Here is a 23,478-nt window from a genome sequence, read left to right as displayed (position 1 = left end):
GGTCAAAAAAAAAAAAAAAATTATTGCAAAACATTGAGTGTTTTTATAAAATGCTGGTGTGTGAACATTGTGAAGAGGAGCATCAAAATGGCAATGGAGAGAAACTTCACAACTGGGATGCAAACAGTTTGATGTACTGTAAATCCTGCTGTATTAGTAGGTCTACAGATTGTCCATTAAGTAGTCCTATAGCAGTGTGAATCTGGTGTGTGTGTGTGTGTGTATTCATGAAGTCTTACCTACTTCATGAGTCAGATGGCAGTCATGATGCTCGGCTTGCTGCGGCTCTGCTGCGGCCGCACTCTATTGTAATCTAGACGAATAGTCTTTCCCATGGTGAGAGCTGAATTAAGAGATCATGAAGCTTTAGCACACACACACACACACACACACATACACACCTCTCTATATCCAGTGGGAGCATGTCATTAGTATGCAAATCTGCCAAGACCTAGTTATAACGGTGACCTCTTCACCTTTCTCACTCTGTCTGTCTGTCTTGTGCTATTTTCCCCACACCAATATCAGCCACACACACACACACACGCTGGCACACACTACACTCCACTGTTGCTGCTCTTTAACACATTCTAATGAGGTGATGACCAACCACTTGTTATAATTGCTTTAGACTCCTTTTAATTTTCAAGCTTATTAATCATATGTAGAGTTATTTAAAAAAGCATAAATTAATCTTAGATTAAAAGGCCTATCACAGCCTCGAAACAATTAAAGAGTAGGGTGAGATTTCCCCTGGGTTTGGCAGTTTTATTTTAACTGAGAACTCAGGTGATTATCACACTTTGATATGGGGCTGTGATTAATGTAGCCACACTTTTAAATGAGTTTTTTCCGCCTGACGGTAGAGAGGTAAGCAGAAGCTGATAATGACCTAACTAAAGCAGTATTTATTCTGCCTTTCCTCTCTTAATAACTTCCTCCGCATGTGTGCAGTGTTAGCAGCAGGTGGGTTAATTAATGGAGGTGCACTTCTCGGCATGCTCTCAAACAGACACGCACACACACACACTTATTTTCTCTTCTAAGTCACAGAGAACAGAGGGACACACAGGTGGCGAGTGGCGGGTTTGTGTGTGTGAATGTGGCCTGTGTCAGTCCAGCCAAACAAGCAACTGACCGCCTGAGCTCTGATTTATTGCAGCTTGTCATTGTCCAAATGTGTGTAAGAGCATGCGACTGATCATTGACCGTGTGTGTGTGTGCGTGTGTGTGTGTTGATTATTTATATATTTTTTTCTCCTCAGATGTCCCTTTCCCTGTCCTTGACTGTATCTCTTCCCAAACGTCCTGTAAATGCTCTTATTCTCCATGCCGGGTCAAAACCAGGCCGCCCTACGTGGTCAAACCCTCATCCGGGCTGGCAGGGTCACAGCAGAGTACCGGGTTCAGCTGCATATTACTGCTCTATATCTCAGCCCAGAGCTGGTGTAGGCTGGCAAGGCTGTGCCCGGGCCGGGTGATTGATGAGAAGGTTGCTCGCTACGGCTCGCCCTCAGGACGGGCCTCAACACAACCCCGAGCTGAGAGTGATTAACCTCACTGTGGCACACACAGAGCTCACCATTAGCAGGACAGCACGATTGATGGTCCTGTTCTGTCCTCACAGAGACCAAGAGTGCGTGTCTGTGAGAAAAGGAGAAACAGAGTGTATGAAAATGACTGGCGTGGTTTAGATGGATCTTTTGGCCTTGTTTAATCACAAGAACTTGAGAATAGAAAAATATCGGTATGAAAATATCTTTATTAGGGATGGTCAGTATGACAAATACGGTACATCATAATATTTAAGGACATTTCAGTGATATGTATTACAATATATGCAGGTTTACACAAGCGTCTAGTAAATTGGATACATTTTGTACATGAAGACTGAGAAGTAAGACAAATTAAGATATTTCTATAAAAGTCACGACATTTTTAATAAGATTTTGTTGAGGTTTTTTGGTTGTTTTCATTATATTCAATTCATTATATAATTCATCATTATATAATAAGTATATCAGATTCAAAGATTGTTTTTCACACAACAATAGCTATAACATTCATGTAATATTAATTATTGATATTATTAGAATTCATTATGTGCCTTTTATTACACTTTATTTTTATTAACAGGCTTTTCTGTTATTTTTTGAAATGTATAAATCGTTAAAATCAAAATCCACACTTTCTTACTAACATATTACGATCTCAACTAATCTCAGTATGTATAAACAGTATAAAGAGTCAAACCATATAAAACGGACCATCTCATGTATTTAATATTATATCACCAATAATGTTATTGTATATCCGGTTAGGAAGCCAATACCTCTGTTAATTATATTGGGGATAAAAGATCTTGGCTAAAGTATAATTCATTTAAAAACACCCTTTATAAAATGTCCTTTAACACTCCTTTCATTTTATATTCCTCCTTAATTCCATCTCTTATTTAATTAGGATTTGCCCGTGCAGTTTAAGCGGTACACAAGTGCCTCTGCCAGAATCACTACATCAGAGTAATAAGGAAAGACACATTCATTTAAACAGCGCAGAGTGTCACTGCTAATTTATCTCCAAAGCCTAAAGCTCCAATCAGGAATCACAGTAACTGGGCAGCCAGTGGCAGGGTCACAGCGGAGACAGAAGCCTTTAAGTAACAGCAGCACAGCCACTAAATCATACACGATGCTTTTTTAGCATATGCTCGGTTAATAAGATTAGTTCAAGCAACGAGTTTGCTGTCATGGTGTTTTATAATTTACCTTTTTGGGGCTAGAATGGAAGAAAAGTTCTCCTGCCAGTCACCTTGTCACAGTATCACTATCAGGGTCAAACCTAGCACTTGTGTCTCATAATGGCTTCTTTACACCAGTTAAAAAAAACAGGTCTAAGTGATTTACTCCTTCTTTTGCTGTCTTTTTCAGGACCATCCATTTATCACACAATACGATGACGGGAATACGGAGGTAGTATCCATGTGGGTGTGTCAGAGCTTGGAGGACCGCAAATCCCAGCAGGCTCAGGGGCTAATGTAAGGAGCCATGACACAACAAGGGAGCCACTTTTTTCCTTTTGGTCAAGTGCCACTGAGTGTACAGAGGTTTAATGGCTGGACTTACTTGAAGGAGACCACCCATAAACAGACTCCAGAGTGCTTACGGACCTTTTATTATTTTTTTTTTTATTTTTTTTTTTTGATGGATCCAATAACTCCAGATCTTTATTTTTGTTTCTCTTTGTTTTATATATTTGTTTTTGAATGCTTGTGCAAATTGCAGTATAAATGTTTCAGGCTTCTGACTCTCATCATTTCCACAGCAGATGGCCCATGAAGCAAATGCGTTTTAATAGGGCTGTTCCAGGATAAACTAGGACACCTCATAATGCAGAGTAAACGTTTTTTGCATTTTCGGAAAGGCTTTGGGCTACTGATCAAAAGGTCGTGAGGTAAAATCCCAGCACCATCACACGGCCACGGATTGGGTCCTTGTGCAAGACCTTAACCGTTATCTTCTCACTTGTGTCTTGTTTCAGTCGTACATTGCTTTGGATGAAAGCCGCAGCCAAATGAGCAAGAGAGGGTGGATTTTTTTTGCTGAACGGGCAATCAGATACGATGCCCATGAGAAAAAGAAAGGCCTCAGTCATTAAGTGTATTGCATGTGGCACATTGCTCTTAAATTGCTTTGTGACACATGGCCTGTTTAATGTCAGGGTCACATTGGTTTAAATGTAGCCTTTGTTTGTTTTCACAAACACATTTATTCAATAATTTCATTGGGTACAAAGAAAGGAACATCCAGATTGGTCAGAAATCCTCAAAGATTGCGTAATTGTGCGTGGAAGTCTCATGCAATGCATAAACCACAATAACAGACCACTCGCGTTCTGATCTGTGCCTTCAATCATAATCTTTTCCCAGGTTAATGAAGCTACAGTTATTCCAGCCACTTGTTTTAACCTCCAGTGCACATAAAGATGGGTCTTAAATCTAATCTTTTAACTCGAATGACCTCACTTATCTATTAGATATATTTAATTCAAATCAGCATCATCCTCCCTCTCCACTACAGCATGTAATCATTCCACAGCAGGGAGTAAATAATTTTTGCTCACTATTCTATTAACCACTGACAGCTGCCGACTAACATGCCTCATATGTTACAGCTGCATCAACCCACCACATCTGCCTGCTACTACAATACTCCATGGGCCACTTAAAGACGGTTTATGCCATAATGCACTTATTGTACTGCTGTGTTTTTATACAGCGTTACTTTATAAATGAAGCAGTGCTAGTAGGCACATACTTTGCATCCTGCACCACTTGGACCTGAAAGGAGTTGCAACAGTTAATACCTGATGAGATTCCAGTGAAGAAAGGGAGCTGTAGAGCATTTATACCCAAAGTAAGTATGAAACTTGAAGGGTTTTCTTGAGATGTTACCAAATTGTCATCCAAATATCTTTTTGTTTATGATGTCTATGTTCAGGGTTTGGTTTTAACTCCAGATCAAATGCACTGTTACGTTTCTTCTCTTTATGTCTCTTATTTTTCCTTTCTTATTTTTTAAGAACTGTGTGGTTCACTGGTGGCACATGAGTCTCATTTCACATTGCTGTGGAAGTTTGCACACCTTCGACATTTCCTAAGTAAATGAAACATTCAGAATGTTGTCTCTCTCTTGATGCTCCTATAAACACCTCACTTCATTCTCTTAATATAAAGAACTGCACTTCAAGCCATTAAAGGGCCATTTTAATGCGCGTAGTAGAAAATGCTTTCTGTGAAGAAATCCAAAAGTGTCCCTTATGCTTTTTTAACTGCGTATTTATTCGTCTAAATGCATTTGTAGGTGCACAAACAACACAGGCCTGGTCATTATTGTGAAAAATAATGTGACAGTTCTTTTTCTCTATTACCTGAAATGTGTTGGTATTACTTTATTGTGGGGGGAAAAAAAATAATATCATTAGCAATACTTTAATCTTAATATAAGATAAGATTAAATTGAACTTTTTATATTGTTTAGAGCATCTTTTTTTTTTTTTTTTTTTTTTGTATGTTGAATATCTAAATTCATAAGTTTAGATGTTTAAGAAAGTGAAAAATGTTTCAGGATCTTTTGAAGCCAGTTTGTCAGGACTGTCACACGTGTGAATATGTTGAATTTATGCTTGGTATACACCGATCAGGTATAACATTATGACCACCTGCCTAATATTGTGTTTGTCCGCTTTTTGCTTTTTCCAAAACAGCCCTGACCCGTCATGCACTGTGTATTCTGACACCTGTCTATCAGAACCAGCATTAACTTCTTCATAAATTTGAGCAACAGTAGCTCGTCTGTTGGATTGGATCACACAGGCCAGCTTTCACTCCCCTCGTGCATCAGTGAGGCTTGGCCACGCATGACCCTGTCGCCGGTTCACCACTGTTCCTTCCTTGGATTACTTTTGATAGATACTGACCACTGCAGACCAGGAACACCCCACAAGAGCTGCAGTTTTGGAGATGCTCTGATCCAGTTGTCTAGACATCACAATTTGGCCCTTCATCAAATTCGCTCAAATCCTTACACTTGCCCATTTTTTCTGCTTCTAACACATCAACTTTGAGGACAAAATGTTCACTCGCTGCTTAATATATCCCACCCACTAATCAGTGTTCTTCACTTCCTCTGGCACTGCTCATAATGTTATGCCTGATCGGTGTACATTCCCATAATTGAATGTCTTTTCTCTTTTCATGCTTACCAAATGTTATAAAATGTGTATTGTTCAGGAGTCTTGCTATTTTTTTATAATGATCATCAATTTTTCACATTACACGCAAGTTACACAACATAATCATCTTCAGTCAGTGTTTTATTTTGGTCAGGATCATAGTGGCTCCACAGATACAAGGCAGGATGGGACACCAGTTCATATCTGGGGTCCATGAAATCAGATTCAGACACTCGTTCACATCCCTGTGTAGTATTTTTTAAATGGGAGGAAACCAGGGGACCTGATGGGAGGAAACCCAAAAAACCTGTATCACTGGACCTTGATCCCGGTAGAGGCCATCCCTAGCTATCCTAATAGTATCTAGGCACCTAAAACATCTGTGAAGATACAGATGAATGTTGTGATTCTTTTTAAATAGTTACAAACTTAAGAGCTCAACATTTATTGTATGGCACACCCACACATAGCTGCTGTCATGTCTATATTTTGACTCAATATCAAGCCCCTTTTCATATATGCACTTGAAGTCATGCCTCCTGTTGTGTGCAATTTATGAAAGCTGCTATACTGTTGCTTTGATTGATGGGTGACCCTCCCCTGACCCCAGAACCTTCTGTTGGTCATCTTGTTGGCATTTACATAATAATCAAGGGCTGTCAAAAATCCAAATTCAACTAGGCTCACTGTAAAAAGAAATCAGTTGTAGGTTTTACAGTAATATCCTGACAGCGAGGTTACCAGAAAAGTACTGTAATATTTTATATACTATGAAACAATTTGTAATCCAGTGCATTTTATGCAGGATACTTCTTGCTCAACTGCATTTAAACACTTCGCCAATGCAGCTAGATCAACCAGCTCACCCCGATTCAATGCAATTTATTAGTGTGAGTTAATTCATTGGAAGAATCAATTGACTGAATCAATGCAAGCTAGTTTAGCTAGTTGAAATGAGGCTTGGTGTGGTGTTCCGTGTAAGTGCTATTGTTGGGTCCCTTGATCAAGATCCTTAACCTTCAGCTCAGTCTCATCCTGTCACTTTTTTTCTTAGTATTTTTTAAGTCACCATCCACAGAGCATTTCATAGTTATGTAAGATGCTGCAGCACTTTGAATATGGTGTACAGTTGTTTAATGTCAATTTTACCATAATTTCCTGACAATTAATAAAACCTATAGACATTTTACAGGAGTTTTGGCAGTCCCTGATAAATGTCTAGATGTCCGACTGAAGGGTATCCAGGTGAGGGTGTGTTCACCTGTCAATCAAGGCAACAATAAAACAGTCGTTTACTGTAAATTGCACTCGTGCTGCCAAGTGCTTTTTACAGTATATCAGGCATAACATTATGAGCACTGAGAGGTGAAGTGAAAAAATAAAACACCTAAACAAGTGAGGTTTATTTGGAGCTTGGGCGAATCAACCAAGAAGTGCTAGGAAGGTTCATAAAATCCTCTAATAAGAGATCTAATAATAATACCAGCTGTGTAAATTGACCAGAAACTACTATATATACCCCAACATCAATATTATGTAATTATACCGATCAGGCATAACATTATGAACCCCGAGAGGTGAAGAGAATAGCACTGATGATCTCCTCATCATGGCACCTGTTAGTGGGTGGGATATATTAGGCAGCAAGTCAACATTTTATCCTCAAAGTTGACGTGTTAGAAGCAGGAAAAATGGGCAAGAGGAAGGATTTGAGCGAGTTTGATGAAGAGCATCATTGTGATGGCCAGAGCATTTCCAAAACTCTTATGGGGTGTTCCCGGTCTGCAGTGGTCAGTATCTATCCAAAGTGTCCTTTAAGTTGCGAGGTGGAACACCAGATACCACAGTACACCTTTAGGGATCTAGTGGCGTCCATCCCTTTTTTTATTAACGCCGCCTAGCGGCTAGAAAGCGGCTGCCTTAGAAGGCCAAAATTAAATTATATTTCTAAAATGTGACCATAAATCGTGTGTATTTCCGGCGGGCAGCGTTTTAAGCCCTCTCAGCTCTCTCCAGCTTCCCCACAGCGGTCCGGTTCGATTAGCGCGCGCGGGCCGGAAGAGCGGAGCCGCCGCATGTCAGTGCTATTACCAAGATCCTTTTATCAATGTCCAGTAATTAAAATGTCACCACTTAATTTTCGGGCCACGGAGAACCTCTTGTAGCAATCCTTTTCCTAATAAAAAAAAAAACAGTAATCGAAACGCTATTTTCACTCGAAACAAAAAAAAAAGGTTGCGGCCAGGCGACTTAAGGAGTGTCAGGCCGAGAGAGATCAATATGAACGGAGCTGATTGATCTGGTGCTAAAGTGGAATTTATTTGGGGTCATGTGGCTTTTAGACGCTGCTGATAGAACTGGTTACTGTACTACATTGGCTTTCATCTGGTACGGTTATTAAACGTCTCCCTCTGAATGACTCTGGCACTGATTTATGTGCCAATCTCTCGTGTGACCTCCAGAAACTAGACCTTGTGCTTATATATATATATATATATATATATATATATATATATATATATATATATATATATATATATATATAAAACCTGCTTTCTTTCCCTTTAGTTCTCCTCAAGTGCAGATCATATAGCTATTCTCTGGATAATCCCCATATCTTTAGCCTTCAGTTTTCACTTTTCAGAGCTGTTTAATTACTCAACACAACATATTCATCCTCCATCTTCTTGTCTGTAATATGGTCTGCAGAAGGTCTGGAGTGTATGGCTCGGGCAGCACTGCTCTGAAACAGTAAGTGGCCGTGAAGCCTCCTGAGTGGCTGATATGAGAAGGAAGGATTAGGTTTCTCCTGAGCCCCAGGATGGTTGCCTGCTCCACTAGTCAACACACTCAGAGCTGAATGCTCTTCAAAATGATCAGATGTTTCTCTTCCAATAAGTCGTTTTTTGTTATTGCTATTGACCACCTTGCTGAAATGAATTTTGACAGTATGTGATCTGGACTGGTGAACATCTTTAAAAGCACGCATATACACTCATATTCTAGTAAATGATAGATTAACGTACAGCAGATTATCTCCACAATAAATAAAGTCCTTAATCGCAATGTTTTAATTATGCGCCAAATACTTGCTCTGTTTGTACACCGCAATAAAATGTGCAACAACTCGAAATATAAGATCCAATAATTCTAATCCACCCAATACACCTATACATGAAATCTTAATTATATATCACAGCAAGCAAATTATTTTTCTGAAACACCCCCTGATGCGCTGCAAATTTTCCCTTGACCTTTTTTTTCAACCATCTTGTATCACTAATTCGTTTACTCGTGCATGTAAAACAATCTCTAGTATTAATGAACTAATAATGCCAGATGTTTCTGAAATACAATATTTATCCTATTGATTAAAATGGGCCCTAAACAACCATTGATTACTTTAAAAGCATGTCACGATCATGTCGTGTTGCAAACAAAAGGACTGCACGTTAAACTAATCGTAACCTCGTTGCTGCTAATTATTAATAAGGAAAAAAGGAGCAGCACAAAAATAGCCAACGATATATGAGCCACTGTAAGAGTTACAATACAGAAGGGTTCAGGCGTCAGTGTATTGGACCTGTATCTTTTGGAGCTGTAACATGGCTTGTGTTGCACGTGAAAGCTATACAGCATACAGCAATGTTACACCACTTCTTAACATAAACTGAGTCTGCTTCTTCTCAAGGTTTCTTCCTTATACCATCTAAAGGAGTTTTTCCTTGCCATAGTCGCCTCAGGCTATGTCACTAGGGATGGATGATTTTGTCTAACATAAATCTAGGACTTTTGTACTATGTTTCTTATGTTCTGTAAAGCTGCTGCTGATGTCCATTTGCAAAAGCACTATACAAATAAAATTAAAAATTAAATTGAATTGAATTGAACTGGAAAACTAAAAATTGGACATAACCAGTTGTTGTTATCTGGACTTTTACATGTATGTGCGCATATATATATATATATATATGCGTCATGCGTCTCTCTCTCTATATATAAAATATAATGTGTGTGTATATGTATATATTTATATATTCTCTCTCTCAGACGCACCACCCCAGTGTCCCCTCCATAAACGGTAACCGTGCCGCAGTCAGCCTGTGCTCTAAATAATTAACAGGGAAGGAATAATTACAGTGTGAAATTGTAATTATTGTTGGAACAGAGCGAAGCCTCTTGTATGGTGAAAGAGGACGCGCTCAGGGCCGAGTCGGGTTAAAGTTTCGCTCAGCATCAATATTACATTAAGCTCAGGCGGGTGGCCCCGCGACACTTGGCACGCGTTACAACCATCCCGTCTCTGTTAGTGACCCCCAGATGAAATGACATAAAACAACACGAAACATAAATATATGCATTTATATACCAATGAACTCAACCATCTTAAATACTATTTTAATTAAAAAGCCGGTTATTTTGGGTTAATAATAAATAAATTGCTCATTTTATGTTGCACACAATGAAAAAAGAAAAATTAGAGGAATGGGTCCCTCAAGGGCAAATCTTTATATGCGTTAAATATGTGTCTGTCACCTAAACGTGCATTTAGTCCAGGTTTAAAATAATTTAAGCTCTTGTAAATGAGTTTTGAAAGCTTTAAAGGCACAGCACGTTCACATTTCTACATAGTAAAGATGTGCACATGGGTACCAGCCCATAAAAAGAAGGAAAAGTGCAGTATCTTTATTTTCTAAGAGTAAAAAGCACTGTTTGAACTTTATACCTGTGATTTAAAGCGCTTTGGATGCTGCTTGGTCTATTCTTATACTCTGTGATTCTGTGTTTTCTGCTGAAACAAAACTACTGAAAAAAAACACGCACCAGTTTACTACTATGGGAAATTTGATGTATTACTGAATTTAATTCACCAAACAGATTCATCCAGAACACCATTCTGGACCATTCTTCGTTATATTTTTTTACATAAACTACACTAATAATATTAATCTATTATTTCTAGCTTAAATATAATATGAGCAGACTTGTTTAAGACCCTGTTTATGGATATCACGTTGTTTTTCTAAAAGAACAATTTTCCACATTCATGCAATGCTTACTTGGTCATGACTCGCTATATCTGTGCGTCAGTTTTTTAGTTGGGGTTAACTGAAGGGCATTGATCTGGCTTTAAATAGTTAATGTGCTCATATAGGGTTCCACCACTTCGCTCTCTGCCGATTGCTATAATATATCAGTGTTTGTACATGGGATCCGCTCTCACTGGCGTGTGTGGTAAACAAATGTGCAGCGTTTACCTATAGGGCACTGTGTGGGGGAACGGCAGAGCGCGAGACCGCACGCGCAGTTTAGGCAAAGTGCCCCAGGGCGACGGGTTGCCTGGGGGGCAAAGTTTCAATGCAAATTCGTAATGAAAGACTTGTGAGATTACCACATGTCAGTGCAACGCGCACAAATAAAAAAAAAATAAACCACTTAGTTAAAAATAACCACTGGTCAGTGGTCATTTGTTGTGATTTTATACTTCTAGAAGCTTTGTCCTTTATGGGCTGTGTAATAATATATAATTTATTTGGCTGATACATTTAGGAGCATATAATATGTATTGTTATTATTATTATTATTATTATTATTATTATTATTATTATTATTATTATTATTATTTGTGGTGATAATAATAATAATAATAATAATAATAATAATAATAATAATAATAATAATAATAATAATAATAATAACCTATCTCCCTATTAATCTATCAATCTATCTATCTGTCTGTCTGTTTGTCTGCCTGTCTGTAGTAAAACTGACGTCTCGTGCTGATTGTCTCCACTTGTCCCGGCGTTAAACGGGTTAATATTCCGCGTGGCTCGTGCTTCTGTGGGTGTGTCTTGTCCTTATTTTCGTCTGTTCCCCTCATTCAGTCTGACAAGAAGTGGCCCGGACTGGCATGCGGTCGCTCAATGCTCTGTGCTTGAGACGAATGGAAATGTTTGCCCTACTACTCTGAGAGAGAGAGAGAGAGAGAGAGAGAGAGAGGGAGAGAGGGAGAGAGAAGTAGGAGACTCTACTGCGCGTCTCTCATTGCGTTGTTGGACATCTGGAGGACGGTTATTGCTCTGCTACTTGCAATAAGTCTGCGAGATCGTCATTCATTTTTGCTTTGGGTTCGATATATAAGGTCAGTGTTTCTCACTATAATCTGTATATTATCACAGGTGCATTATGGCAGTGTGAATATCTTCAGCAGCTCGTTTTTATCACTGCGACAACTCAGTGTTTCTGTGTAAAGAATTTGCATGGATGTGAAAAAGGCGAGCAGTGTTTAGTTCGAATAAAGCTGATGCGTTTCGCACAAACTGATCAGAATTGGTGGTCAAAGATGACCAGATGACCAGGCAACAAAATATTTGACCAGACTCAATATTAACAACTCTTGTCGGAGCGTCTTAATGATTAGAGATCAGACTTTGACTGGCAGGATGCGTTATAATGCTCTTAATTTTTGTGTTATTATCTCTATAAGGCACAGTGTTAGCATCAATGTTGGACCGTGTAGACGAGTTTCTCACAATTTCTAGCCGATTAAAAATCAGGAGGTATTTCTTTTAAATTAAATTTAATAATAACAATAGTAAGATTAAATACTATTCCATTAGGAAGGCACGTGATAATATTTTATAGTATGAGATTGGGTATGTATTATATGAACTTTTATGTCAGGAGTAAAAGATAAACGTATAAAATTATTAACAAGTAGTATAACAAAATATTTATCCAGAAGTACACCAGAAATAGGTAATAATAGGAGAATGGTAAAGAAGAAAAATATTGGATATTATTATCAAAATTTAAGCATATTGTTTCTAATGTTGTCTGTTTATTATTATTATTATTATTATTATTATTATTATTATTATTATTATTATTAGCATCAGTAGTAGTAGTAGTGTTAATAATACATTATTAATACATTAATGGTGATGATCATTATCATCATAATAATAAAAAACAGACATTGACAACTACAATAATATGATGATAATCATAATAATTATATCCGGTATTTGTTTGTTTATTTGACTATTGGCCTATTATTATTAGCTACCAAGCCTAAGAAATTAAAAATTATGATAAAGGAAAACTGGGTTAAAAACTGTGCTTAATTAACTCTTTACAGTCTTCACTCGGACCGGAATATTTTTTAAGAAAGTAATATTTATGCTATAAACAAATCTGTGTTTTAGATGCTAAATTTTAATGGTACTTTTCTTTAGATTTTTAGGGAATGGAGCCGATAAGCGCGCCGCTGGCTTCGGTACCGGAAGCCAGCTCTCCGCCGCACTCTAAAAGGGATATGTCTCCTTTCTCCGGCGGCGGCGCATCGCTGAAACCCAACCAAGTGAGCGAGACGTCTCTTTACGGTGTGCCCATCGTGTCTCTGGTCATAGACGGTCAGGAGCGCCTTTGCCTGGCCCAGATCTCCAACACTCTGCTGAAAAGCTACAGCTACAACGAAATTCACAACCGACGCGTCGCTCTCGGTATCACGTGCGTGCAGTGCACACCGGTGCAGCTGGAGATCCTGAGACGCGCCGGTGCCATGCCCATTTCCTCTCGCCGGTGCGGGATGATCACCAAACGGGAGGCAGAAAGGCTCTGCAAGTCGTTTCTGGGCACTCACGCACCTCCAAAACTGCCCGAGAACTTCGCGTTTGACGTCTCGCACGAATGCGCGTGGGGCTGCAGAGGCAATTTCATCCCAGCCAGGTATAACAGCTCGCGCGCCAAGTGCATCAAGTGCGCGTACTGCAGCATGTACTTCTCCCCAAACAAGTTCATATTCCACTCCCACCGCACTCCTGAGTCCAAATACACACAGCCAGACGCAGCGAATTTTAATTCCTGGAGGCGCCACCTGAAACTTGCAGACAAGCAAATGCCCGATGACATCTCGCACGCGTGGGAGGACGTGAAGGCCATGTTTAACGGGGGCAGCAGGAAAAGGACGATGCCTGGAAGCGGGTGCGATATGTCGCCTCTCAAATCACAAGGCCCGGGCCATGTCAGGCGGGCCGCTTCTCCAGAAATCCCGCACAAGACCTTACGCTGCGACGATGAGCGCGCGAATCTCGGCCTAGCCAATGGCGCGCGCAATTACCCGGTTATTCCGGTGCCCAGCAAAAGCTTTGGTATGCTCCAGAAAATCCCACCGCCACTCTTCCCACATCCGTACGGCTTCTCCCCGTTCGGATTGTGTCAAAAGAAAGACGACAGCGCGAACGAGCAAAACAAGACCGGCGTACCGGGTGTGTTTTGGGCCGGCACTAAGGACAGTCTGTATCCATCATTTCCCATGTTCTGGCCCACGACGGGTGCTCTGCCCCTGCCACCGTATCAGCACACACAGCCAAAGCCGCACGAGCTCACCGGAAGCCGCCAGAGTGAGACAGATGTTGTCGAGCACGAGCGTCCAAGAAGCAGCACTCCAAGGGACAACGAGCGATGCTCGAGCTCTCAGTCGCTCGAGGACAAATCTGCCGACGAGCTGAGGTCGACTGAGGGTCACGCATCGTCTCCTCCACGGAAGTCTAACTACGTTTCTGCGTTTAGGCCTGTCGTGAAGGACGCAGAGAGCATAGCCAAGCTCTACGGCAACCGAGACGCCTACCCGGGGCCGCCCGCGGGTCACCTGTCCCCGGACTTTGTCAGCGAGACCTCCAGCTACAGGTCTGTCTCGCCGGAAGTTGACAGCGGGGGAGAACCGGAAGTGGACGTGGAGTCCAACCGGGAGACACATGACGATGACGACGAGGAGTCCGTTCAGCTGTCTGTGGAGGACCGACAGAGTCCAGTCAGGCAGATCTTATCTCGGGGGGGTCACGGAGAAGAAGTGAGGGAAAGCAGAGGGGAAGAGGAGGAGGAGGACATACACGAGGACACGGACGAAGACAGGCCGAGTGACAGAGCGCCAAAGAGTAACGACACTTCAACATATGATGTGAGTATAACAGAGAGCCAAAAGAGTGAAAACCCACCTGATACTGTATGTGAGAAACTTAAATCATTCATATTATATTTACAATTCCAGGTGAAAGATACAGAATAAAATTTATAGTGTACTCCTACTGTGTGTGTCTATATATATATATATATATATATATATACATATATATATATATATATATATATATATATATATATATATATATATATATATATATACATGAGAGAGAGAGAGAGAGAGAGAGAGAGAGAGAGAAATAATGATGTAGGTATATATGTATACTTTTATTTAATTGGTTAAAATAGATTTAATTAATAAACCCCAAAGATTTTGGAACCATTTAAAGAGTATAACAAGAAATGTTTAATTAACATCTACAGTTTTCATTTAAGGACATCGACAATTCAACACTGGATAAAATAACTCTCCAATAAGATTTAATTAGCACAGTTTACTTAAACGCTGTCGGAGTAATTCCATCTCTATAAGATAGAATTAAAAGTCTATAGCCCTTTATGAAACCCTTTTGTAGTGACGTCAGTGAGTGAGATTTATTCCACACAATTGGCCTGTTCCTGGGGTCCACGTGTTTATGCTCTAAAACAAAGAAAAGGGGAAAACAAAGACCTAATTGTCCTAAATTGAAACTTTAAAATAAATGGCCAAATCTAATTTATTTGGCCGGCGGGCAGAAACGTGTTTGTGGAAAAAGGCTCCCCAGGGTCCCTCAGAGCAAATTACTCTCTCTGTCATTTCCACTCTTTTCCAGTTTAACTTTCAATATGAACAATTTGCCCTAATGCGCTGTCTGATATTGGCGGATCATTTGTGGATTTGAGTACTAATGATAATCTGCACTTCTTCTGCAAAAGAGGGCAGAATAAGAAGATTGCACATAATTAGGGTTGTGTTTGTTTGTAATTAGGTGCTTGGGTTTGGGTTTTGGCAGGTGTGTGCTGCTGAAAAGGACGCAGGGCATTCACTGAACTCTCCTCCTGTTGTTCCAGCACCTAAATATCCTCCGATCCAGGAATCACACAGTAAAACATTTTCCCTTGCCTTACACAATACATGGTGAATTTTATTTGATATTTGTTTCATATATAATACACTCTTAGATCTATAATATTATTCTTCATTCTGTGACCAGATTCACACAGATTCAGTCATGCTGCTGTGCTTGAGGATGACTGGGAATCGCAGAAATCCTGTCACGACCAAATGAGCGTTTCTAAAGAAGCTGAGAGTGAGTAGCTCTTTTTCTTGCTTCCTGCTTTTCTGTTTCATTTGATCTGAATTTCACTATAATGTATTCAAATGAGAGTCTCTGATCTCTGAATTAATATCTCTGCATATTTTAAGCTCATGTCCTTCCTTTTTCCCCCCCCCTCCAGTTGAAGGTGCATCCAGGACTGATGGCAGGTTTCATTTAATTGAAAAAGATATCGAGCACATGGCGAAAGGTGAGGGTTTAGTAATGCATTCGATTTAATTCCTATTATATTATGCAATTCCTATAATAATAATAATAATAATAATAATAATAATAATAATAATAATAATAATATGCGATTATGTTTGTTAATTTTTATTTAACAATTTAGGTTAAATTCGGTCATTTTATTATGTTTAGGATTTTTCTAATAAACATTTCAATAGTTAGAAGTAAAATAAAAATATCTGCAGAATCCAGGCCATAGGTCGAATTCATTGTTTAGGTTTGTTCCTTGTCCCACTTATTTGTTTTATTATTAAATGTCTAGTTTTTTGCGTTATTTTTAAAGAAAGAAAGGAAATGAAACCAGTGTGCATTATTCCAAAACGCCCTTGAACTGCATACGCATTAGCTCGAGTCGCGTGCACACAGCCCGAGGCAGCGGGCCTCATTATTACCGCGAGCTCACGCGCCGCAACACTGCAAGCAAGCGCGTGCCTCCTTTCTTTAGGAACCGATCGTTTTCCGTAATGCATATTTAAAAGCATATAAGCGTGACATGAAAATGCGTTAAAAAGCTTGCTTTTAATTATAACACACCAAGTCCTTTTTGTTCTTTCTCCGAAGGCCATCTCTGTAGCAGTGATAATGGTTTATTAATTAATTAGTCTCTCTTGTTTTTTCTTTTTTTTTATATATATATATATATATATATATATATAGAGGAACTCCAAAAACAGCTGGTGGAGCAAATGGAGCTTAGGAAGAAAATGGAACGGGAGTTTCAAAATCTGAAAGGTAATTTAGATCAAACTGGGATATTTCATAAACACTAAGAGAATGAAGTAATGGAGTAACTATATATTTTTTTTTGTTTTGAGTAGTGACTCTGTGCATGTTGACTTTACCAGATAATTTTCAGGACCAGATGAAGAGGGAGCTGTCTTATCGAGAGGAGATGGTGCAGCAGCTGCAAATAGTCAGGGGTGAGCACTGAAGTTGGGGAAATAAAAAAAAAAGTTATAGTTAAAATAAAAATTAAAAAAAGTTAAAAGTGACACTTGCATATTTTTAGTGGGCTAAAAATGTACAAAATTTCTAATTTAACAAATCAGGGAGCATCATCAGGTGAATACAAATAGAAAAAATAAACATTTGTCTGAATTTAGGAGATGAAAGTAAATGAAAAAATGGATCGAGCCAATATTTTGCACCTTGGGTCCAGGAGAAATGTTATCTATCTATCTATCTAATTATTTATTTATTTATTTATTTATTTATTTATTTATTTATTTATTTATTTATTTATTTAGCTGTGATGGTGATTAAAAAAAGAAAAATCTGAAAAATATAAATGTCCCAAATTAGGCAAAGGCTTCTTGTAAGAAATAACTGGCAAATCATTTTTCATTAAAATATTTTAGGTAATTGAAAATTTAATCACCTTTTTTTTTTTTAGTACTTTTAAAATTCTCTTTGTTTTTATGAATTTATTTATTTATTTATATATATATTTTTTAATTTTAGACACTTTGTGCAACGAGTTGGATCAAGAGAGAAAGGCTCGATATGCAATTCAGCAGAAGCTAAAAGGTAATTTCTATGAATACCTGAATACCCAACAACATCAAAAATTCATACCTGGAGACCCTGAGCACCTAACAAAAAAAAAAATAAAATAAAAAAATAAATGATAGAAATTCTAAAATGCAATAAGAAAAAAAAATAAATAAATATGCAAGTGCTGCTTCTACTTTTTATTCATGATAATTTTGCTGTGTCAAAACATAATTAATCTGAGCTTCTATCAAAAGAATCACAGCTTCTCTCCCCCCCCCCCTCTCTGTGATTAGGACTGACAAATCCCAAATTCCCAAAACATTAATTTCTATTAATAATAGTAATAACATGTATATATGTATATCTTATATGCCTTATGTCTGTCATATCCCCATTAACAAGCTGTTAATAAGATATTAATGCTATATTTACACATTCATCATTTTATTGATATAAATGTGTAGTCATAGTTTTTTTTTTCTTTTTGCTTTGCTTACCTGTAAATATCGCACTAATTGCTTTTTCCCCTAGAAGCTCACGACGCTCTACACCACTTCTCCTGCAAGATGCTCACTCCACGCCACTGCACAGGGACGTGCACCTTTAAACCACCTCTACTGCCACCTTAATCACAATCCTCACACACCGGAGGACCACCACCACCACCACCATGGATTCTACACACACGAAAACCAAAAGACCTCTTCAATAAATATAAAAGCACTGAACTTTCTGAGGGCTGCAAATGTGCAAACGATCTAACGGCATCTCTCTTGAGTTCTGCTTAAATAGACATGAAATGGACATGAATGATTCTTCACCGAATCAAGCAAGCCGGCTGAACGACAAGACGAGAGTGGAATTGTTCGAAATATATGTACAATAGAATATTAATATGAACTTGTTCGAAGCTTTTTTTGTTTCTCATTAAAAATGCCACGAATACATAAAGTGGCACTGTGCAATGAATTGTGAAATCTCACAACATTCTTAAATGGTCACTATTTGTGTGTTTTTATGTTGTATTTATTCCAAATTGATTCACTGATGTGCTCTCCCGAATGGATTGTATCTGTATAAGCACTTTAAATGAGAAATGATAAAGACCTACCTAATCCAAATTGAATCTACCTTAAATTAAAGATGTTTACCATGTTTGTGTGTACAGAATAAATTTGACCAAGGCACTTAGTCCACCTTTCCCAGATACATAGCTCAGGCTTTGGGGGGAAATGGTACTAATCTACATATATGTGATTACTTGGCTGTGTACTATGATTTTTGAAGTGTATTTTCAAGAATAAAATGATTTCTTTCTTCATTATTAAATAAACAAAAGTTCCATTAGATCTTTAATCTCTTGTATAAATTTAACTGTGATAGAAATATGATCATATTTACACTGATCAGGCATAAGTGAATAACACTGATGATCTCCTCATCATGGCACCTGTTAGTGGGTGGGATATATTAGGCAGCAAGTGAACATTTTGTCCTCAAAGTTGATGCGTTAGAAGCAGGAAAAATTAGCAAGTGTAAGGATTTGAGTGAATTTGACGAAGGGCCAAATTGTGATGGCTAGACAACTGGATCAGAGCATCTCCAAAACTGCAGCTCTTGTGGGGTGTTCCCGGTCTGCAGTGGTCAGTATCTATCAAAAGTGGTCCACAGAAGGAACAGTGGTGAACCAGCGACAGGGTCATGGACGGCCAAGGCTCATTGATGCATGTGGGGAGTGAAGGCTGGCCCGTGTGATCCGATCCAACAGACGAGTTACTGTTGCTCAAATTGCTGAAGAAGTTAATGCTGGTTCTGATAGAAATACACAGTGCATGACGGGTCAGAAAAAAGGGGGACCAACACAATATTAAGCAGATGGTCATAATATTATGCCTGGTTGGTGTATATATAACACTACACTCTTTAAAAGAAAGAAATGATTCATTAAGGGTTCTTTAGATAGGGAAGAGTCCTAAAGGTGGAAGCTTTTCTAATAGGAAAACTCTATAGGGTTATATATAGATGCAACCTTTTCCTAGTTCTAGGAATACACAAAAAAAATATTTACTTTTAGTTGTAGTAATGCATACTGTACATGAAAATATGCTGAAATAGGATAGAAATCCAGGCCGATATTTATTGACCACACCACAACCACCCGTTTTTTTCAGAGACCAAAACTCACTTTACAGATCAATAGTGCAAGTATAAAGTGACATTACAGAGTAGGTCATGCTGAAGCTGCGTAGTGGAACTCCACAATTTTTATTTATTTATTTATTTATTTATTTATTTATTTATTTATTTATTTATTTATTTATTAGTGTTTATGTGAAACAGGACAGTTTATATAGCATCCCTTAATCCTAGTTGTGGGAAGAGATTTTTTCCCTACACACCATTAAATGTTCTTTAGTTGTCTTTCTGATGGATGTTCTCGAATGTTCCGTGAAGAACCTCACCACTGAGTAAATATAATCTCATACTCAATACCTCAGAAAGAAAATAATTGTTCATGAGGGTTATATGAGAAGTTTATTGGTGGTAAAATATTAAAATATTAAAAATCATTAGCAGCTACAACATCTATAAGGATGAGTCCAGTTTTAGTGATTTCCTATGATGAGACCTCAGAAATTCTGAAGCTTGTTTCTTGTATTTCTTGGATTTAAAAAGAAAAGCAAAGAGAAAAAGAGCTTTATGAGGAAATATTGGATTGCAGAGGATTCATGCAGACTTACACATCTCCAGTATCACTTCATGAACTGATAAGGAGTATCAACACACTTTCTACGCCCTAAGCATACACATTATTGCTTTAATGAAACAAATGGAGTCACTGAGCTTTCAATAGCTGTACTTTTATTCATTTGTATTTTTGTTTACACTGAATGGTCGTTTTTTTATTTTAATACGTCTTGGTGCTGATAATAAAAACAATGCTGCCATCTAGTGGCTCTTTAGTGAAGTACAGCATGCAAAGTGTTTACTACGTCATCACAAATCAAGTCCTGCAATCATATTAATTGATGCGTTTATTTTAGATTAGTGAGAGTTTATATAATGGTTATTGCAGAACCCCAACAATAACCCATTAGGATCCGAACCTTCTGAACACGTATACACTATGTTGCCAAATGTTTTAAGGACATCTGCCTTTACATGCACATGAATGGAATATGGAGTTGACCCGCCCTTTGCATCTACAACAGCTTTAACTCTTCTGGGAAGGCTTTCCACAAGGTTTAGGAGTGTGTTTATGGGAATGTTTGACCATGAATGTATTCATTTATTTATCCATGAAGCTACACTATATTGCAAAACGTTTTGGGATGTTTGCCTTTACATGCACATTAATTTAATACAAGGTTGGCCTGCCCTTTGCAGCTATAACAGCTTCAACTTCAAGCTTCAGTCTTTGCACAAGGTTTAGGAGTGTGTTTATGGGAATTTTTGACCATTACTCTAGAAGTGAATTTGTGAGGTCAGACACTGATGTTGGATGAGAAGGCCTGGCTCGCAGTCTCCACTCTAATTCATCCCAAAGGTGTTCTATCAGGTTGAGGTCAGGACTCTGTGCAGGCCAGTCAAGTTCCTCCACACCAAACTCACTCATCCATGTCTTTATGGACCTTGCTTTGTGCACTGGTGAGCAGTCATGTTGGACGAGGAAGGGGTCATCCCCAAACTGTTCCCACAAAGTTGGGAGCATGAAATTGTCCAAAATGTCTTGGTCTGTTGAAGCATTAAGAGTTCCTTTTACTGGAACTAAGGGGCCAAGCCCAATCCCTGAAAGACAACACCTGAATTCAATGATTTGGAGGGGTGTCCGAAAACTTTTGGCAATATAGTGTATGACAGATTCTTAAGAAACAAAAATCTGCTTTCAGGCAAATCATTCAAAGCTCCTGACATTTTAATAATCAGCAAAAAAAGATGTGGTTAATATGTATTCATTTAAATATTTAGTAAATAATCTAACTCTATAATAGGTTTACTATATAAAGATAAACATAAGAGAATGGCTAGACAAATGGTTAGACCTTCCAGTTATATACATGCAGTAAATGTCTAGAAAACACATAGTGATCTTCAAGGTCTGGTTAGACAAAGGGTTTTTAGGCTTATCTGCAACCTTAGGGTATTTGCAACCTGTTTTGATATTATAACACTAGGGTTCCCCAGAGGCACAAATATAGAACTAGGAGCTGTTCTAAGACCACACATAGACTTCTGTACCACATCGAGCACACTATATGTCCCATATTCAGCCCTTTGTGATTCAATCTGAAAGAACATTTTTATTCGTCACTCATAGACTTGGTCAAAATCCTTGCTAGTTTAGAGTCCCAGTGCTATTTGACTACATTTTATTGTGGCATTAATGCTGTACTGTTGAGACCAAAATCTACTGAAGGTCAAGACTCGATTAGGAGAAAAGCAAAGGTGTGTTTAGCGTTTATGGAAGACAAAAGTGTGTCTACTGTCTGAGTTCTGTGGGGTTTGAAGAATTGCACTGTTTAATGCAATACATCTGAGATGAGTTTCATTTCGAAAGAGACGCTCTCTTAACAAAGGACCGATCTACACACATATATAGTTGTTTGTTTTGGGATCAAGCAATGTGCAGTGCAGGGCTGAACTTTTCACGTTGCCACATTTTCACTGTATGTGACTAAAATGTAATTGCAAATGAAATTCCGCTGTAACAACTCCCACGTGGCATGGATTTGAGTTCGGAGGCACCGTGTGTATCTGGTTCAGCATCACGACTCATCAGATCATCGCTCGCCGTTATTGCACAGAATTACAGATGAATTGTGGGTTAATTGATTTGCGTCAATTTGTGGGGAACGTGCGCGATGACGCTGCCGGGCTGCGCGTGGCCCCCCCACGTGACCGCGCTACGTCATGGCCTGCGCTAGGGAACTACAAGATGGCGGAGAGTGCGGAACTGAAGGTAAAACGCTGCGCTCCATTTGCGCTTAAATTGACAGATGAGAAGCCGTATCGCGCATGTATGAGTACACCTGATGCTTAGTTATAGCTTTAGCCTTCTACTTTGAGCTGTGTTTGTTTTCCGGACGAGGCAGAAGTTCATACTGAAGACTTGTGCGCTCGGCAGTGCTTTCTGAAGCTCCAAAAGCTCCTCGGTTTACCATGTTATTGGCCGAATCCCAAATGGCTCCGTATTGGACATATAGTGCACTGGCGTGCCGTTATATCACACTCTACGTAGTGGGCGATTGTAGGGGATAAGAGAGTCATTTGGGACACAGCCAAGTGTTGATGTTGCGCGAGAGAAGAGAGCAGTCCGCTTTTCGCGGTGTAGCTGTCAAGTTTTTATCATTTCTTTTAAAGAAGTTTTATCAGATTCTCATGGTGCTAGTGATTCAACTCGTCAGACAAACTCGGATTAATTTAAGTGCTTTAATTGTGTCTTTTTTGTTTGCTTTTATTATTAAATAAGTAGGATGTAATGAGCAGCATCAGTCAGTCTAGCTGCTTGGCTAACATTCTCCCAGAACCTTAACTGCTTGTTAGAGGGCTCCATCTTAGAAGCAGCATCATATCTCCTAAGGCGAAAAATAACCATCACTTTACTGTTGAATTGTGTATTTTGTTGAAGTTTGCGTGTATTTGTTATAATTGTGTATGTGTGTGTCATGTTGTGCATAAGCCAAGGCGACGTGCAACAAAATGTGTGCTGATTGATTTTACGACACCGGCTTCCAGCAGCCCAGTTTCAGAAATGGAAATATATTTCAACTAAAAATCTAGA

At 38.8% G+C, this 23,478-nt stretch overlaps 3 protein-coding genes across 4 annotated transcripts in view; all 3 read left to right on the top strand.

The window, feature by feature from the left end:
• The window catches only part of map2k5 (mitogen-activated protein kinase kinase 5), a 55,178-nt gene extending 49,385 nt beyond the window's left edge, over positions 1–5,793 (top strand). The window contains exon 22 of the mRNA XM_058381931.1: positions 2,931–5,793. Within this exon, the coding sequence (XP_058237914.1) occupies positions 2,931–3,041 (111 nt within the window). The 3' untranslated portion in view covers positions 3,042–5,793. The remainder of the gene's footprint in view (positions 1–2,930) is intronic.
• Positions 4,279–18,984, top strand: skor1a (SKI family transcriptional corepressor 1a). 2 transcript variants are annotated; one of them, XM_058381930.1, is made up of 10 exons: positions 4,279–4,415; positions 11,619–11,875; positions 12,972–14,695; positions 15,651–15,741; positions 15,852–15,947; positions 16,096–16,164; positions 16,860–16,934; positions 17,048–17,122; positions 17,664–17,729; positions 18,228–18,984. In XM_058381930.1, the coding sequence occupies exons 3-10, from the start codon at positions 12,983–12,985 to the stop codon at positions 18,323–18,325; spliced, it is 2,283 nt and encodes a 760-aa protein (XP_058237913.1). In that variant the 5' UTR covers positions 4,279–4,415; positions 11,619–11,875; positions 12,972–12,982; the 3' UTR covers positions 18,326–18,984. The 2 variants fall into 2 exon arrangements, with proteins under 2 accessions (XP_058237913.1, XP_058237912.1); XM_058381929.1 differs by having other exon boundaries at positions 15,627–15,741.
• A 3,602-nt stretch (positions 18,985–22,586) lies between these two features.
• Positions 22,587–23,478, top strand: part of pias1a (protein inhibitor of activated STAT, 1a) — a 67,842-nt gene continuing 66,950 nt past the window's right edge. The window contains exon 1 of the mRNA XM_058381946.1: positions 22,587–22,656. Coding sequence (XP_058237929.1) covers positions 22,633–22,656 — 24 coding nt within the window. The 5' untranslated portion in view covers positions 22,587–22,632. The remainder of the gene's footprint in view (positions 22,657–23,478) is intronic.

Source organism: Hemibagrus wyckioides, linkage group LG27, assembly GCF_019097595.1.
Source record: "Hemibagrus wyckioides isolate EC202008001 linkage group LG27, SWU_Hwy_1.0, whole genome shotgun sequence".
Taxonomy (NCBI): Eukaryota; Metazoa; Chordata; class Actinopteri; order Siluriformes; family Bagridae; genus Hemibagrus; species Hemibagrus wyckioides.
This window is presented reverse-complemented; position numbering and strand designations above follow the sequence as displayed.

Coding starts and splice junctions, on each gene's coding strand:
- skor1a (XM_058381929.1), top strand. CDS start 12,983: ATGGAGCCGATAAGCGCGCCGCTGGCTTCGGTACCGGAAGCCAGCTCT. Junction 14,696..15,626: donor ACGACACTTCAACATATGAT/GTGAGTATAACA, acceptor GTTTGTAATTAG/GTGCTTGGGTTTGGGTTTTG. Junction 16,935..17,047: donor GGAGTTTCAAAATCTGAAAG/GTAATTTAGATC, acceptor TGACTTTACCAG/ATAATTTTCAGGACCAGATG.